We start from the raw sequence: 19,222 nt of genomic DNA on the forward strand, positions 1-19,222 counted from the left end.
GCTTGTACTCTACAGTAATGTTCTCAATTTATATTGGAACTGGACTGTTTGGACAAAGATAAATGGTAAACTATCCAAAAAGGTTCACATTCATAGATGAGTCTGTGAAGACTGCTTTTTGTTAGCCTTATTATTCAATAGTACAGTGTTTTCAGGAGGTCCTGTTGGACACTAAAATAGCTGTAAAGATCTGTGTAATGTGTGTAAACAACATCTGGTACTACACTATACTGATCACAAGCAGTACACAACATTATGGGTGAATATAGCAAAACCTAGGATGTAGGTGTCAACAGTAAGAAGACAAAGTGCATGCTATTAACAAAAGAAACTGAAACTTTCGATCATGCTGCATTGCCATTTAACCCAAATGCTTTGTTTGGCTCTGTATGATCCAAAAACGATGTTTTTTATTACTATCGTCTTTATAAAATGCTTGTGATTGCAAGAGCTGTTCATAACTCCAAAATGTTGTTTGTTGAAATAGTTTTCTCTCATGCACTACTTGTTATGTGTGTGGTGTTCCATTCAGTATGACCCAAAAAGAAATCATTTTACTTAACTGTGTGACTTTAGTATCTTTTGTGGATTTACTACTATGTTACACTTGTGTGTTATGGAGGATGTAATTCTTATAACAATGTGTGTACTGTCAATGATCAACTTTTTTTGCATTGTTGTTCACATGGAATGCCATTGGCAGAGACTTCTGTATGGGTGGATGTTAAATACATTTTTACGTATTATATTTTGCAAACAACTGAAGACATTACAGTTAACTGTAGCAATACCCTACCATTTATCTTAAGCTGCTAAATAAATTAAAATATACATGTGAAGTCAGCACACATATTGTGCCAAATACAATAGTGGCTAAGATACAGGAATGATGAAGACTCAGTTTCTGTGTACTAAAATGTAAAAAATACCTGGTAATATCTAATAGATCATGTTACATATTATATCAATGAAATGAGAAACATTGAAAGCAAGTGAGTTTATGTCCAACAATGGACAATTACTGGTAGCTTTCATTTTGAACCATATCTTGGGATTTTGTTTCTTATTGATGTATATTGATTGTAAAGCAGCTCTACAAAAAGACTGTGGGATGAGGAAACAGGCCATAATATAGTTTGGGTGACAGTGTGACTAGAAAATTTAGTAAAATATCATTACAGAAAACTCACAAAAAGCATCTCCGTGCTGAGGATTTGTTTCTTTTTTACAATGTTGTAAGTTTTCAAGCCCGCATATTCTGGGGTTTGTGCAAACAGCTTTAATCTATGAGTGGGAATGATGAAATTCTTCTTGCTCCTAGTACTGTATTGATGTTTAAGGTTATTGTTTATGTATAACTTGGGGTTACTGTATACAAAAGTAATCAGTTCCTAAATGTACAAACATGGAGCACTTAATATTTTTAAATTTCTTAACAGTGGGTGACAGGATACTTTCGGTTTTGCATTAGACATATTTCTAACATCTGATTTTTGTAATTTTAAGATTCTAGTCATTTTTCTTGTGCCTCCCCAAAAAATAATGCCATACCTTGTAACTGATTCAAAGTAGCTGTGGTAAACTATTTTTCTTGTCTCCATGCTAGTTGAATATGACAGAATCTTCATTGCAAATGGCACTTTGTTTAATTTACTTGCTAAATACTTTATGTTTGAAGGCCAGGGTAGATTTTGCTCCAAATACATACCTAAAAATTTAACACAGTCCTCTTCTTTCAGTTCTTGCTTTCTACGACTAATTTGGAATTCTTTTACCTTAGAATATTTAGTTTTAAACTGCATCAATTGTGTTTCCCCAATATTCAGTTTTTGCCCAGTTAGTTGGAACCAACTTTCCAAACTGTCTAATAGTTTTGTGACAGTTGAAGGAATTTGTTTGGCATCACTGCATTCAACAAGGGCAGAAGTATCATTAGCGAATAAAACTGAGTGTGAATTTATGTTCAGGGGTAGATCATTTATAAAAAGTCAAAACAAAATTGGACCCAGAATTGATCCTTGTGGATTGCCTTGTGAACTAGTCATCCATTCAGAGAAGGAATTTTTCCCCTACTTGATGATAGTAATACCCTTTGTTTTCTGTTCGTGAGGTATGACTTAAACAATTCCGAAGCACAACCCCCAATTCCATATCTCCCATTTTATACAGGAGCAGGTGATAGTTTACACAATCAAATGCTTTCGTGAGGAGCCTTTTTTAAACAAAGGTTTTACCTCTGCATACTTTAGGACATTGGGAAAGTGGCCTTCTTCAAGTGATTTATTAATTATTGAGCAAAGAGGGTTAGCTGTTATTTACTTTAGCATAGTTTTCTCTACATCTTTAACTGAAATTTTCTCAAATTTGTTAAGTATTCTTCTGCCTTGTGTCTTAAATGTATTTTTTCTGCATAAGGATGTACATTTACATCAGATTTAGATATATTGAAAAGAAAAAGGTGTTGAATGACTCTGACATCTGAGCCAGGTTTGTTACAATTTTACTACCTACCTTAATTTTGGAAATATCTTTGCTGTCAGTTCTAATACCCAGTTCAGATTTTACGATGGACCATACTGCCTTTGATTTGTTTCCATGAGCTGAGATGTATTTATTATTAACCATTACGTTTGCTGCTTTCACTACACTTTTAAGTATGCTTTTATACTGTTTAGCATAGTTAATGAATACAGGGTCTTTGTTGTATTTCAGTTCCTTGTGCAGTTGTCTTTTTTTCACTGGATATTTTTATTCTGGCAATGATCCAATTTAGCATATTAGACACTTTTGTCTGGCACACTCTAAGTGGAAATATTTCATTAAGTACATATAAAAAAATTCAAAAAATATGTTAAAATGTAGAGATATTGGAATCTCATCTTGGATTGCCACTCCACCTCTTCTAATTTAGAGTGGAACAATTTTAAAGTTTTCAACAGAGAAATGTCGTTTGCTGTAAGTTTTTCTATTACTTTGTTCATTTGTATTGGTCATTTCGAGAAATAAAGTGGAGTGGTCTGGAAGTACTAAATCTACACGTTGCTTCCTTGCATCATCAAATTTATAATTTGTTAGAATATTATCAATACAGGTTTCTGTATCGTCGTTTTTTCTTGTGAGTTCTGTGAAGTTTGCCTTGAGCCCAAATTTTTGGATTATGTCCATAAACTGTATTGAGTCACTGGTTTCATTTAATAAATTTATATTGAAATCTGTGGTCATTAAAACCCTTTTCTTTTGTCATTACTGACTTTCTGTAAAAGGCCCATTGACTTTGGTAAAAATAATTTTGTTACTGCTATCCCTGGAATTCTGTATATTGATACAATGACAATATTTTTCTAATTCAACTGAGCAGCTTTCAAATGCACCTTCTTCATTTAGAAAATTGAAATCATTTTTCACTCTGTATTCTAAAGATTTATTTACAAGTATGCATTAGCCTCCATGGGTACTTTTTGTTCTACAGAAACTTGGGGGTACACTGAAATTGTTTAGCTTATTTAAAATTTTGGCACAATCTTTTGTAAGTCAATATTCATATAAGGAAATAATTTTAATACTTTTGCATACTGAGAGTAAAATCTGCAGTTCATGAATTTTGTTCACTCTACCGTTATCATTAGTTGTACCTAATCCATTTATGTTCAAGTGCATTAAGAAAGTGTTGGTATATGGATGAGGTATTTGCATGAAATTTTTGAGCTGACTCTATACTCTTACTGTCTGTCTGTATGTCATGATGTGTATCTCTCAACTGCTGTGCTATGCCTGAGAAATAATGGTTGGGTGCACTAGCCATTTGTCTGGGATCAGTTAGCTTATTGTTATTCATAATCAGCTCTATATTACTGTGATTAGCTGAACTTTCACCCATTTCTTTTCTTATAATTTGCTGCATTACCTTAGTTTTATTCTTGGAAGTACACATTATTTTATTATTTTCTAGTTGTCTTGGTTTTGAAATAATTTGTATTAGTATTCATTTATATCCTTTTAAATACACAGTGAAATCACGACTACTATTTTGCTTTGAGTACTTATTCAGTCTCCTCTTATTCTGACATGATATCCTTATCATTTTTGTAATTCACTTGTTTGTTTAAGAGTTAAATACTGTTATTTTGTTAGGGAAAATGATTTCAAAAAATGCTTAAAGGTGGGGATAAACTTACCATATTTTTCACAGGTATCATTCCAGTTGTGTACATCACTCTAATTTTCACCCTTCAGTAGAAAACAAAAATAGTCCACATTTTCTGTATTGAAATTCCTTACAGTGCATCTGATTCCATTAAGTTATGAGTTTCCTGCACCACTCGTAAGAATTTGAGCATAGCGATCACCAAAACCTGTGTTTACCACTTGAATGTTGTAGACAGATATACAAGTATTTATCAAAGATCTGGTCGATGATAGATGCAGAGGTGTTTTTTGTTTTTTTTTTTTTTTTTTTTTTTTTTTTTTGCTCAGTTAGAGTTGAGTGTCTGTTGAATGACTGTAGTAAATTTATAATTTTATCACTGAATTTGTTGAATTTTGAGAAATCAGGAAGTCATCACATATAATTATATTTTTCTTGGCAGAGTGAATTTCTTCCAAAAGGTCTTGCATGTAATTATGAAACACTTCTTTGTCTCCATCTAGTGACCTATACACACAATAATACCTGTATTTTGCCTTGGTAATTCAGCTATAGAGAATACTATACACAGTTCAGCCAGAACATTTGGACCACCAACCTCCTATTGATATAAACACTTTCAGTCGATAGTAGCATCACCTGGCATGAATAACTGCCAATCAGACACACACATTGTGCATGTAGTATCAGTGAGTCTGCTTTAAGTGTGTAGAATAGGGAAGGCGTGTGATCTATCTGAGATTGTCCAAGGGCAGACTGTGATTGCCTGGAGGCTTGACACAAGCATTTTGGAAACTGCATGACTTGGTGGGTGTTCAAGGAGTTCTGTGGTGAGTGTCTACAACACATGGTGAAACCATGTCCAGATGTCATGGGGGTTTGGTGACCACCCCTCATTACAGATGTCTGACATCATAGACTGGGTAGACTGATAAAACAGGACTGGTGGTGAACTGTGGTGAAATGAACATCAGACCCAACCACTGGGCAGAGTACAAGTGTGTCCGAACACACGGTGCACTGAAAATTCCTAACAACAGGCCTCCACAACAGATGACCTATGCTCGAGCCAATGTTAATACCACAACATCGGCAACTACGACTGAAATGAGTTCATGACCATTGACACTGGACATGGGCGCAGTGGCAGAGCATTGCATGGTCTGATGAATTCAGATACTTTCTTCATCGTGCTGATGGGAGGGTGTGAATCCATTGTCTTCCAGGGGAACAGATCCTTGACACCTGTACAGCGGGGCCGAGACAAGCTGGCGGCAGCTCCATTACGCTCTGGGGAACATTCATATGAGCATCCATGGGTCCGAAAGAGCTCATGAAATTCACCATGACAGCCAAGGAGGACCATACCCTCATTGTAGACCACATATGCCCCTTAATGGTGATCATGTATCCCGATGGCATTGGCATTTTTCAGCAAGATAATGCACTGTGTCACAAGGCCCGGAATGTGATGGAGTGGCTTGTGAAACATATTGGCAAGTTCCAATTGAATTGCTGGCCCCCCAACTTGCCACACCTGAACATGATCGAACACTTGTGGGATGTGATTGGACATGGAGTCAGAGCTCATTGCACCCCTCCTCGGAATTTATGGGCATTAGGTGACTTGTGTGTACAGATGTGGTGCCAACTTCCTCCAGCAACTTACTAAGGCCTCATTGCTTCCACGCCATGACACATTGCCACTGTTATCCTTTCCAAAGGTGGATATATTGGCTATTAGGCAGGTAATCATAATATTCTGGCTATCAGTGTAACTTTTCCACTGGGCAGATTATTGTATTTAATTATACTGTTGAATACAATATTTTCTTTAACATATATACAGGAACCCCCATGAGTTGATACCTTCCCACATAATATGCTTGCAAGTTTGAATCAAGGGAGGTATGTTAGCTCTAACATAGCTTGTTCAAACCAGTGTTTGGTAAAGCATAGGACAGGAATATCATTCAGATCATTTAACATTATTTCTATTTCATTAAGGTTATTGGACAGCGATTGGATATTCTGATGGAGCAGTATATATGGTTTCTTGCTTGACCACTTACCTCACTTTTTTCACTAGTATCTCTCCGGAAAAAAAATCATACTATTCCAGGGATGGTATTCTTGGTGTTTGACTTACAGATTGTTGGTTCACTGGATGCAGAATTCTGCCTTTCTTCCTTTGAGACGTTGCCAATTTGCACTTTATAACAGTCCTTTTTCAGACATTTATCCATTGATGACTGTTTTGCTGCTGTATTTCTTATTTTGCAAATACGCTGTGTAAATGTATTACTATTTCTTACTTTTTGTTCTTTTCTGTTTATATGCTGGTCCACGATTGTCTGTCTTTTCTTGTTTGGTACTTTTATTTCAAGATAGTCATTTTTACCTGTTTGTCCATATGTGTGTGCTTTATTTCTGTACTGGGTTTTTCTATTTTTACCATGTGTATGAAAGGGGTGAGCCTATTGCAAATGTGAATCTTTCTTCATTTATTTAGATGAAGTCCTTGAGATTTCCAGTTGTTCAATTTCAAAATTCACAGATTGTCTCTTACCACGTACATTTGTAACAGTATTGATTTTATCTGACATGACTCAATCCACAGACTTGATTTTTCCATTCAGGACTTGGGTGTCATGTCTAAGAAGTACTGGATGAATTATTACATTCATTTTGTGTGTGAGCTTCACTATGCTATCCAGAGAATCCATCACTTTCCTCTGTAATTCTTGCAGAGGTCTTTCAATGTCATTTGAGTCAGCAATAACAATTAATGTATTATTCACTGAGAAGTTATCAGTTGATTTGTCCATGTTTTTTACAACTTCCTAGATTGGAGCACCAGGTTTTATAATACTTTGTGCATTGAAATTATTACCTAATTTGTCTTGTAATATATTCCCACAGTTTCTGCCTTGACTGTCACTTATGATAAGAACTTTATTCTCATGTAGTAGCAGTTATTTTAGGCCTAACAGATTGCAAGTTTATATGCAAAACTTAACTCAGAGTTTTCACTTCTCTTTGTTGGCAGTGAGTTATCTATATTTCTGAATCCCTGATTTTAAACTTCATTGCGCTGGTTTCTTCTTGATCGCTTTAGACCACTTATCAAATACCCTTTAAAGGAGACAAATGTTGACATTGAATTACATACACTAGCAAATGTAGCATCTGATAATGGCTATGACCCAAAACTAGTTATGAACCTATACACTAAAAATGGAAAGAACAAACTAAGAATAGAAACCAGGTCACATTACAAAAGAGCAGGCAAGTAGAAAAAGATAAGTTTATAACCTTACCATACTGGAATCACATTTACAATAAAAAAGTCACGTGGTTTGAAAAACTAGGATGGAAATTAGCTTCAGGACAGAGAAAAATGTAAGACCATGGTATTATACCCAACACAGTTAAGAGCCAAGTACAAAACATTTCCAGAGTATACTAAATAATATGTAGCGAATATGATAAATTCTATGTTGGGCAAACAGGGAGAGACTTCAAAACAAGATCTAGAGCATGTTAATGAGAATGAAGCCAATCCCTCAGCATTTGGTACTCATTTAAGATAAAACAATCATTTTGCTGCTGATAATGAAAACACCACCATTCTTCTGAAAAAGGTAGATTACTAAATGTTTAAAATAAATTAAGATATACACTCATCTGATGAAACACCCTGACAAACAGCTACAGGATAAGATGTATATACAAACCTTTACAGAGTTTTAACCAAAAAAATTCGGTTTGGGGTCTCCCCATCTCCTTCATGGAAAATTGTCTAACTTAATATGAAATGTTGGGTTACCATTGGATCTAAGCCTGAAATAAGAACTTACATACATGATAGACATAGTTTTTCATTAAATCCAACTTGCTTGATGGGTGCTTCAAGACAATTAACATCAGCTTTTTGTATATATTTTTACAATTTTGTACTTTTTATTTTTTACAACCCTTACATACTAATTGGCCAAACGTGACATTACAACTCATAAATGCAAGTCACATACGCATATGAATGTGATGTCAGCAATAACAAAAGGCTCGTAATATAGACTTTTTGTTATGTTCAGCCTGAAGTTCATCTAGAAAACAAACAACCATGTGGACACCTAGAATCCATTTACTCTTTACCATGTCTCTCAGTTCATGTATATATTGTATGACAGTTATATCAATTGTGACCAAGAAATCCCACTGCCTAAAAACTGACAGAAATAACACACATGGCAACCTGTGTGCTGTGAGATAGGATAGATTTCATAATCTGGCACATGGGTGGTCACTATGAAACTATGAAATGACAAGATTTCAGGCAGTGGGAGCTGCAGGTTGGAATATCAACGCTGTAGGAAAAGATAGATTGCTACATACCATAAAGGTGACACGTTAACTTGCAGACAGGCACAATTACACTTACACATAAGCTTTCGGCCACAGCCTTTGTCAAAAAAGAAAGAAAAACACACTCTATTCATTCATACAAGCAAGCACACCTCATGCACACATGATTGGCAGCTCGGATCAGAATGCAACTATCATATGGAATGGAAGCAGCAATCCACAGGGCATGGGGAAGGGGAAGGGGAAGGGTAAGGGTAAGGGGAAGGGATAGTGTGTATTCGTGGGGGAAGAGAGGAGCAGTGTCTGGTGGAGTGTGCAGATACTAGACTGCCAACAGGTACAGCACCAGGAGTTTGTGGAGCAGGAAGGTGGGGAGAATGGAACAAAAAAAGGAGAGGAATGGGCAAAGATCATTGGGTGGAGGGTTTGGGAATAGTATGTTACCATAGGTTGAGGCCGGGATAAAAAATTAATGGAGAAGAGTGTGTTGTGGGGATAACTCCCATCTGCGCAGTTCAGAAAAGCTGGTGGTGGTGAGGAAGATCCAGATGGATCGGGTAGTGAAGCAGCCTTTGAAATCAAGTGTGTTATGCACGGCTGCATGTTGTGCCACAGGGAGGTCTACTTTGCTCTTGGCCACAGTTTGAGGGCAACTGTTCATTCTGGTGGACAGCTGATTGGTAGTCATACCTATATAAAAAGCTGTGGAATGATTGCAGCAGAGCTGATATATGACATGGCTATTTCACAGGTGGCCCAGCCTCTGGTGGGATAAGATATGCCTGTGACAGAACTGTAATAGGAAATGTTGGGTAGATGGGGCAGGTCTTGCACCTGGGTCTTCCACAGGGATATGATTCTTGTGGCAATAAGTTGGGATTGGGACTGGGATATGGATGTACTAGTCCTACCTAAAGGACTCACCCTTAGCCGTACACCAAAATTTTAACCACGCTGGATTTGTCAAAGACCTACTCTCTTTCTCCCGATTGCTGAAATGTAAACACTTCTTTCCTGTCAGTCATTCCAACTACAGCCAACCTAATGCCAATATTGAACCCCGGGTCTCCCAGTTCATACCACCATTCAACTGTGATCCTTCACAAACAGGCACTATGCACCAGACCTAGCCTGCAAACAGATCTCCCATGCCATTTCCCCTCACATCCCAAATCCTCCCACCACCTCAAGAACCAGCCACAAAGCAGTACACCTTTGTCACCCATTTCCACCCCAGACTGAAAGAAGTGAACCGTATCCTCCGCCAGGCTTTTGATTACCTATCTTCGTGCCCTGAAATGAAGGACATCCTACCCGAGATCCCTCCTATCCTTTCATAAAGTGGAGTTCCATTGCCCATCCACCCTCTACAACATCCTAATCCATCCCTATGCCACTCCCCATATCCCTGTGGAAGACCTGGATGCAAGACCTGGTCAATCCATCCACCTAGCAATTCCTAGTACAGTCCTAACACACACTTATCCTATCTCACCAGACGCTGGGCAACTTATGAATGCAACCATATCATATGCTATCTCTGCTGCAGTCATCACACAGGTTTTTATATTGGTATGACTACCTACCATCTCCCCACCAGGATGAATGGCCACCGCCAAACTGTGCCCGAGAGCAAAGTAGGCCTTCCTGAGGCATAACATGCAGCTGAACATAGCTTTCTTGATTTCAGTGGCTCCTTTGCTGATCGATCCATCTGTATCCTCCCCTCCACCACCATCTCTTCTGAACTGCACAAATGGGAATTACTGATTCAACACATTCTCCTCCTGTAATTATCCCAGCCTCAACATATGCTAACACACTGCCCAAATACACTCCACTCAACAGTTTCCACACTCTTTGTCCTATTACATCCTCCCTTTTCTTCTCTCCCACCTGCTTTGTGTGCCATCCTCTGCCAATGTTCCATCCCATCTTTTGCCTCCTCCTTTTCTCTTTTGCTCCATTTTCCCCACCTCCATGCCCCTCAACCACCCACCTCTGTCTCCCCATGCATGCACACTGTCCTTTCCCCTTCCCTGCTCCCTTCAGGTTACTGCTTCCATTCTGGTCCACACTGCCAGAGTTGGCGATCATGTGTGTGTGAATGAATGGTGTGTGTTTCTCTTTCTTTTTCTGATGAAGTCTGTGGCCAAAAGTGTATGTGTAAGTGTCTTTTAATTGTGCCTGTCTGTAACATACTGTCATCTTTGCAGTAAGTAGCAATCTGTCTTTTTGTACATTATTGAATTTAAAGATTTAGTTGACAAGGGAGCAAAAAATTAAAATGATTATTTATTGTTATGTACATCAAGAAGCACTTTGTGCTAAATTTTGCAGCTATTGGACACATGAAGAAATTGGTAGTATGAATAGTAAATTTTCTAAAATTGCATGCCTTATTCCACTGTCAGTTGCAACAGTTTTCGATGGAATCGAGAAAAATGTATGGAGAAGTTATATATTACTATAAAGTACTTTGGGTTACATCAACGGGCATGCCTTTAATGATTTTTCAATTTAAAACCCACTATTGTTGAATTTGTGAAGGAAAAAGAAGAGCAGGAGTGAAAGTTAGAATATCTGGAATGGATTGTGAACTTTGCATTTTAAGTGGATTTCACTGCACTCTGCCCACAGTATGACAATGCAAGGTGAGAAACAACATATTTCTGTATGAAATATACGTTGCTATGAGATGACGACTCTAGTTTGTAGTAGTTTGACTACCCATCAAGACTTCATATATGAAATTCGCCAAGAAAGCCTGCACTCACATTGTAGTAGTGACAAATTCTGACAAACACATTTCAGTTCCCTAAGCTCAGTGACAGTAAGGAAAGTGTGAGGTTTGAAGAATTTATTGTGGCCTTGAAAGAATTACAAGGATAGTTTTCTAAATGTATTGGGGAAACTGCCAATCTTCAATTTGTTTTTGAGCTGTATTTGAGACAATTTGCTGTTTCAGTCAAAAGTGCTCCTGTACATATGCAGATATAGTTGATTGTTCTGTAATGTAATTTCCATTTTCAAGACAAATCCTTGTGTGTTAAAACTGTCCAGGATGTCTACATTGTTTTCCCCAAGAAGGGTTTCCACATCTCCATAATAAGTTTGCAAAAGTGATACAATATTTCAAGCAACATACATGTGCGAAAAACCTTTTTTCAATTACAAAACTAAATAAGTTAAAAATTATTTGCAACCTGAGTGCTGAAATCTGTGATATCTTCTGTGTCTGCCTATGTGCTGGCACAGTTTCTACCATGTACCAAAGATAAATAACACTGAAAATTTGTGTTGCTTGTGATCTATGTTGTTTGGAAATGTGAAGTATAAAACCAAGTTGCATACAGTGTTACTGCATTGCCATTTAAGTGAAGCATGTCCACAGTTTGCCCCTCTTCTCCTTCCTCCTCACATTTAGACATTGTGCCATGGCAGTAGGAGAAGTGTAAAGATAGGCTGAGCACTTTGGCACTCATACCATAGTAGGGATCGTGAGCCAAATTCGTGGCCGACCCTAGACTACAGTATGATCTTTGAGAAATACAAATTTTCTCATCAAAATGGCGTGATGATGAAGAGCAATTGTAGATTCATCATCTTACCATAGGTAAAAAACTTTTAACAGTTCCTTTCATTTAGGAAAAAGCTCTCCAACATTTTGCAGTTTTTTTTTAAAATAAATATTAACAAATGGTAACTTGAATCACCAAAATTACCAAAAGTACAGCTTAGCAGGTCAGTTTCACTTGCTGCATCCACAAGAGTTTGTGAAACTAAGGCATACTGAGGTTGTTTTCATATATAAGGCATACTGAATTAGTGCATGCATTTACTACTATTTACATACTAATAGTGTAAGCTTAGAAGATGATTTTTGAAAATAGTCATTTCCATGCAAAACTTTTCTGTATGGTTGTAGACCTTCAGGGAAAAGTGCAATCATGGAAATATGATATTTTGTAGAGAAAAGAATGCTCTTTCAAGTGGTGATTTTGACACTTGTGGACTAACTTATTTTTTATGATAAGTATTTCTGGCCATCTTCAGCAATCCCATAAGTCTCAAAAACTATAAACCTGAAAATGTTCAAACTGGACTATTCTATAAACAGTCTCAATAGACACAGGGTCACATAAAGAGAGCTTCGTAAACTAATCCTGTGAAAAGATCAAGCTATGTAAACTTTGGGTAAATTTTGCCACAACGACATTTGAAGCTTCTTAATGTAGCTGGAAGAAACATAATGAATCAAGTGCTGTAAAATGTGCAAGATGTGTAAGTTGTTCAACCTCTTTGTCATGTTTTGCTGCTTTACCACAATAGTTCACTGTGATATAGCAATTGAAGCTACAACAAAATTTTTGAAAAGTCACTACAACATTTGGTTGCCTTTCACTTGTGGGATACCTCATCACAAAGTATGAAGATCTGGGAGCTATAAATCTGTATAGCTTCCCTTAATAGCTTATCAATGCAGCACAGAAAATTTGGATAAAATCTGAGCTGGCCGAGTGGGGACCTCAACTCTACTTGATGTGGAATTCTTTTCCAGTTATTGGCACAAATTATGCAGATACATCTTTCCCAATGTTGACATTGCAACATCAATTAGTACTAGTAAAAGTAACTAATAGATTAAAATAATGTGAAAGACTATTCTCAGTACATTGGCAGTTAGAGGATATGTAAACAATATTTAGATAAATAACATTCTACTTACACTATATAGATTTTATAGAAACTCAGAACTAGTAAATTACTGAATAGAAATTGTTTGTAGATGGTATGTTAATGCCGTCAGATGAGGAGGACTTACAATAATGCAAATATATGGTAAATAATATGTGAAGTCATGGGTGGTTTTCACATCCAGTGACACAAAAGAGATGAAGTTGGTGTCATTGCTGAAATCAAGAATATAACATTTCATCTCTGATTATATCTGCTACATGTAATAACTGTCTTTAGGTGGTTATTACATGTAACATCATTAATAGGCTTCCAGCAGAAGTGCAAAAAATTGAATGATAAACCCGAAGTATTCAAATATAAGTTGAAAGATTTCTAAGCTACTTATGATCTGGACATGAAGAAAGGAGCTTGCGGGTGTTCAATGCCAAGGTTATCAGTGTTCTGGACATGAGCTCTTCACAGTAGGTCAGCACATGTCTGTGTAACGTGTTACCCATTCATATACTGTGTCACAATATTTTTCATATTATATTATTTCTTTAATAATTTTGTTTATAAATTCTTCATCAGCTTTATGTAAACTGTGTACCACTCATTCCATAAACAAGTAGCTTAGACACCCGTTGTCCTTGGGACCTGATAAATAAATAAAAATAAAATAAGTGTTAATTAAACATAGCAGTAAGTGATTGGAAATTCAGTTTGTGTTAATAGTCTTGCAGTCAGGCACTACAAGCAAAAATGACATTGTCCTTCTTTTTTTTTTTTTTTAATCAGCCTTGACCTTGAGTGATGACCAAAACATAAATAATGTAATCTGTGTTGTTTCTTACTTTCAGACCATCTACCTTCCCCTGTTTGTGCCTTTAACACAATCTGAGAACTTGGTCTGTTTGATAGATGTTGTGTTTTGCATTTGATTTTCAGAAATTATGATTATTTCATATATTTTAACATTACTTTTGTCTTGTCAGGTGGTGACAGGAAAGCAGTCCAGCTAGGAGCTAAGCTTGTGGATTTTGATGATAGATTCCAGTTGTTCTTGACAACCCGCAATCCAGACCCAGACTTGCCACCTGATGCAGAGGCACTGATCACTGTTATTGACTTTAAAACGACAAAAACTGGACTTTCAGGTCAGGTAAGAATCATTGCTCAAATACATTATTGGCTTGAAAGCAACAGTAATGTTCATAGAGGAGGCGTTGAAGGACTTAGTCTGATAGCTGAATATATTTAGCTTACTTTTTTGTTGTGCCCGTCACAACTCAGTGTCTTCTCTATGTGGCAAATAACGATCTATCCTTGCCATATTGTTATTCCATCCTGGATTCTCCTTGTTTGGTAGTAATGTTATTTGTTCTTTTGAATCTAACAAGCAGAGTGATATTTATTCTTTTGAAACTAACAGTGATGTCGACAGCAATAATAAGGGGCAGGTTGAACTGAACACAAAATACTTTTTTGAGTTTTGAAACTATGTTATGCCAGAATTGTAATAGCCTTTCCTAATGTTTGTGAATCTTTTGAGGGTACCCGTGGCATGGTTCAAACTAGTACTGGTCTTAATCTGTTTAGAAATGGTCTTTTTTATACTTTTCATACTATGTATCTAATCACATGTTCCCTTTAATTATCATTTTTTACATCTAGTTAAGTTATCCTCATGGATATTACACTGAGATTTCATGCTAGTAGAGTTCATACTAGCTTTTTTGTCCTCATTTGTCTGTGTAGCTGCTTTTATTATTTGGCACTCATACTGCAGTGACAAGTTTTTCTTGACTCGAGATAACTAGTAGCAATGTGCCATATGTATTACTACTTGAAATACATCCTTGTAATTACTTGGAAAGACGGCAGAACAATCAAATGAGTATGAGACCTAACTGGATATGTAGTTTGGCAGAAGTATGACAAATAGACCAGTAACTTTTTAAGGGGTTTGCATGGCTCACTAAGAAATGACTGAGAAGATTATGTAATAGGATGTTTGAAGGTGGCACTAGAAAATCCTCAAGATGCGTACTGCTCCTGCATGTTTTTACTCCACATGCCAAATATGAAATAACTTATGGGTCTCGTTTTCATTTCAAAAATTGATTTTTTAAATTTTGATGATGTAGATAGACTACAAATGACTAATAGGGTATTAAGTCAGCCCATGTGAACTAGCTAGCATGGCTTCTGCAACTAGTTTCTCTTTTTGGTTATGGCAGTTAACATGTTAAAATGTCAATATTTTAAATATATTTTCTTTACCCAAAGAAATATATCTACTTCGAGGGTCAATGTTTCATTTTCAGGAATGCTCTTCCACTTTTCTTCTCAATTTTATTCCGTATTTTTGTGACTTTTGCATTTTATTTCTCATTAACATTTCCTTTACCCATGCACACAGCTTGCTTTCACTTCAGTTCTTTTTTCTTCCAGCATTGATCCCCCCTTTGTCCATAGCTCATCTTATATTGTTATCATTGTTACAGTATCATCAATTTTTCCTGGCTCATTGTCTGAGAGGCTACCGTCATCTACAAAAAAAATTATGGTACTGATAGCTTCACTAATGTCTTCTGTTTACAATCTCCATGAATTATTTCTGCATACATCATCACGGAGAGATGTGGACAAATACACTCCTGGAAATGGAAAAAAGAACACATTGACACCGGTGTGTCAGACCCACCATACTTGCTCCGGACACTGCAAGAGGGCTGTACAAGCAATGATCACACGCACGGCACAGCGGACACACCAGGAACCACGGTGTTGGCCGTCGAATGGCGCTAGCTGCGCAGCATTTGTGCACCGCCGCCGTCAGTGTCAGCCAGTTTGCCGTGGCATACGGAGCTCCATCGCAGTCTTTAACACTGGTAGCATGCCGCGACAGCGTGGACGTGAACGGTATGTGCAGTTGACGGACTTTGAGCGAGGGCGTATAGTGGGCATGCGGGAGGCCGGGTGGACGTACCGCTGAATTGCTCAACACGTGGGGCGTGAGGTCTCCACAGTACATCGATGTTGTCGCCAGTGGTCGGCGGAAGGTGCACGTGCCCGTCGACCTGGGACCGGACCGCAGCGACGCACGGATGCACGCCAAGACCGTAGGATCCTACGCAGTGCCGTAGGGGACCGCACCGCCACTTCCCAGCAAATTAGGGACACTGTTGCTCCTGGGGTATTGGCGAGGACCATTCGCAACCGTCTCCATGAAGCTGGGCTACGGTCCCGCACACCGTTAGGCCATCTTCCGCTCATGCCCCAACATCGTGCAGCCCGCCTCCAGTGGTGTCGCGACAGGCGTGAATGGAGGGACGAATGGAGACGTGTCGTCTTCAGCGATGAGAGTCGCTTCTGCCTTGGTGCCAATGATGGTCGTATGCGTGTTTGGCGCCGTGCAGGTGAGTGCCACAATCAGGACTGCATACGACCGAGGCACACAGGGCCAACACCCGGCATCATGGTGTGGGGAGCGATCTCCTACACTGGCCGTACACCACTGGTGATCGTCGAGGGGACACTGAATAGTGCACGGTACATCCAAACCGTCATCGAACCCATCGTTCTACCATTCCTAGACCGGCAAGGGAACTTGTTGTTCCAACAGGACAATGCACGTCCGCATGTATCCCGTGCCACCCAACGTGCTCTAGAAGGTGTAAGTCAACTACCCTGGCCAGCAAGATCTCCGGATCTGTCCCCCATTGAGCATGTTTGGGACTGGATGAAGCGTCGTCTCACGCGGTCTGCACATCCAGCACGAACGCTGGTCCAACTGAGGCGCCAGGTGGAAATGGCATGGCAAGCCGTTCCACAGGACTACATCCAGCATCTCTACGATCGTCTCCATGGGAGAATAGCAGCCTGCATTGCTGCGAAAGGTGGATATACACTGTACTAGTGCCGACATTGTGCATGCTCTGTTGCCTGTGTCTATGTGCCTGTGGTTCTGTCAGTGTGATCATGTGATGTATCTGACCCCAGGAATGTGTCAATAAAGTTTCCCCTTCCTGGGACAATGAATTCACGGTGTTCTTATTTCAATTTCCAGGAGTGTATATATTTCTTCTTGGTTTGACTTATGCTACTCTCCCTTGGTTACTAATTGTGATTTTGGTTCATGCCTCTGTCTACAGCTATATCTGCAGCCTATTTTCCATGAGTTTTCTAGATTGATGCACCCACCCGTGATTTCCTCTTCTGTGTGTCTCTCTTCAACTCAGAACAGAGCTTGCACCCAATGCCCCCAGTTCTTTGTTGCATATATTGTAATATCAGTTTCCCCCAACAACTTTTGTCCTGTGGAAGCTATTCCCTGACATCTCAAAACTCTTTCTGTCATCCTGTTTCTAATTCTTGTTTGTGTTTTCCACATATTCTCTCCTTCTCCAATCCTCTGTAGAACTTACTATTTCTTTATTTTGTGGTAACACCATTTATGAATGCTTTGTTCTCTACCATTACAGTTTTCCCACAGTAATCACTTCCATACAATTATGCGCTCCAGTAGTACTTTCTTAGAACTTCATTTTTTAATTAAGGTGTATACTTTTTCCGAGGTAGCAGAGTTCCTTTGCATTGTCTGTTGTCTGGACCCTTATGTTGATGTTAAAATTGTCATTAATTTAATTTCTGCTGCTTCTCAATGTTTTTGTCCTTCTTTGGTTTAATTTTAGAGCATGTTGTATTCCCAGTAGACTGTTCATATTGTTCATGAAGTCCTGTAAATTTTTCTCACTTTCTGAGGGGACAGCAGTGTCATCAGTACATATGATTGTTAATATCCTTTACGCTGTATTTTAACCTCACTTTCTTTTATTTCCTTCATTGCTTCTTCGTATAGAGTTGAAATGGTAGAGAAGAAAGATTTCATCTCTGTCTTATGCATGTTTTTAGTCTGGGCTCTCTCCCTTGGTCACCCTTTCCCCTTTTGACTCTTTTGCACGATATATGTTTTCATCTATCCCTGTACTATATATCTAGTTTGTGAGGATTTCCAACATGTTGCGCCACTTTACCCTGTTGAATGCTTATTTTAGAATGCAAATCCTACAAAAGCGTTATGATCTTTCTTAATTCTAGCTTCCATTATCAAGCATAGCTTTGTAATTGCTTCTCTAGTGCCCTGACCCCTCTTAAAGCAAATCACATAACTTTGAACAAGCATTATTCCTCAGTACATCGGTATCCCATTTCCTTACACATTTATTCTGCCTAATAATCCTCTCAAACTTCAGCCTAATCTTCATAATTACTAAATTATTATCTGAGATTACAAATCCTCCTGAGTATGCCTTATGATCCAGTATCTAATTATGTATCCTGTATCTCACCATGATGGAGTCCATTGGGTATTTTATTGCATCTCCTGGCTTTTTCAAAGTGTATGTTCTCTTTTTGCAATTTATGTATGGTGTATTCTCTATTACTAGCTGAAATTTATTGCAGAGCTAACTGAATCTTTCTTCTCTCCCAAACCTACAGTTTAATCCATATTCTCCCATAACTCTTCTTTCCATTTCACTTCACTGACTACTGATCCACCTAGTTTCAGTCTTTGCATTTCCCTTTGTGATTTTCTGGCCTTCATGTTATATTCTGACCTCTGAATGCTTAATGTTTTCCTTTCATTGCTTTTTCATCCTTTTTCTCATATTCACCTCCCCTTAGCAGCTTTCTCTTGGAGATCCAATTGGGACAATAATATTGAATCTTTTACCAGTGAAGAGCTCATCCTCACACTTCTTCAGTTGTCGGCAACATCTTGTGTGGATACACTTTCTTTAAGGGACTTATTTTTTTTCTGCACATCTGTGCTATTGATCAATACTGATACCATCTCTTCCACCCTGAAAGCAAGTGGGTGCCCTGATCCTTTAGTGCTTATCTTCTTCCATTTTGTCAGGAGGCTGTTAACGATATAAAATAGATTTCTTGTATATGAAATCATCACAGGCAACTATCATGATTACCACATGATATTTAGAAAATAACCCAGGAGATCAACTG

The 19,222-nt window shown here is 38.1% G+C and overlaps 1 protein-coding gene across 1 annotated transcript in view; it reads left to right on the top strand.

Annotated features, from left to right (window-relative positions):
• LOC126236667 (cytoplasmic dynein 2 heavy chain 1) overlaps positions 1-19,222 on the top strand; it is an 873,274-nt gene that overhangs the window by 716,366 nt on the left and 137,686 nt on the right. Inside the window, exon 58 of the mRNA XM_049946146.1 lies at positions 14,188-14,354. Within this exon, the coding sequence (XP_049802103.1) occupies positions 14,188-14,354 (167 nt within the window). The remainder of the gene's footprint in view (positions 1-14,187; positions 14,355-19,222) is intronic.

The sequence above is a fragment of the Schistocerca nitens genome, chromosome 2 (genome assembly GCF_023898315.1).
Source record: "Schistocerca nitens isolate TAMUIC-IGC-003100 chromosome 2, iqSchNite1.1, whole genome shotgun sequence".
In the NCBI taxonomy this organism is placed as follows: Eukaryota; Metazoa; Arthropoda; class Insecta; order Orthoptera; family Acrididae; genus Schistocerca; species Schistocerca nitens.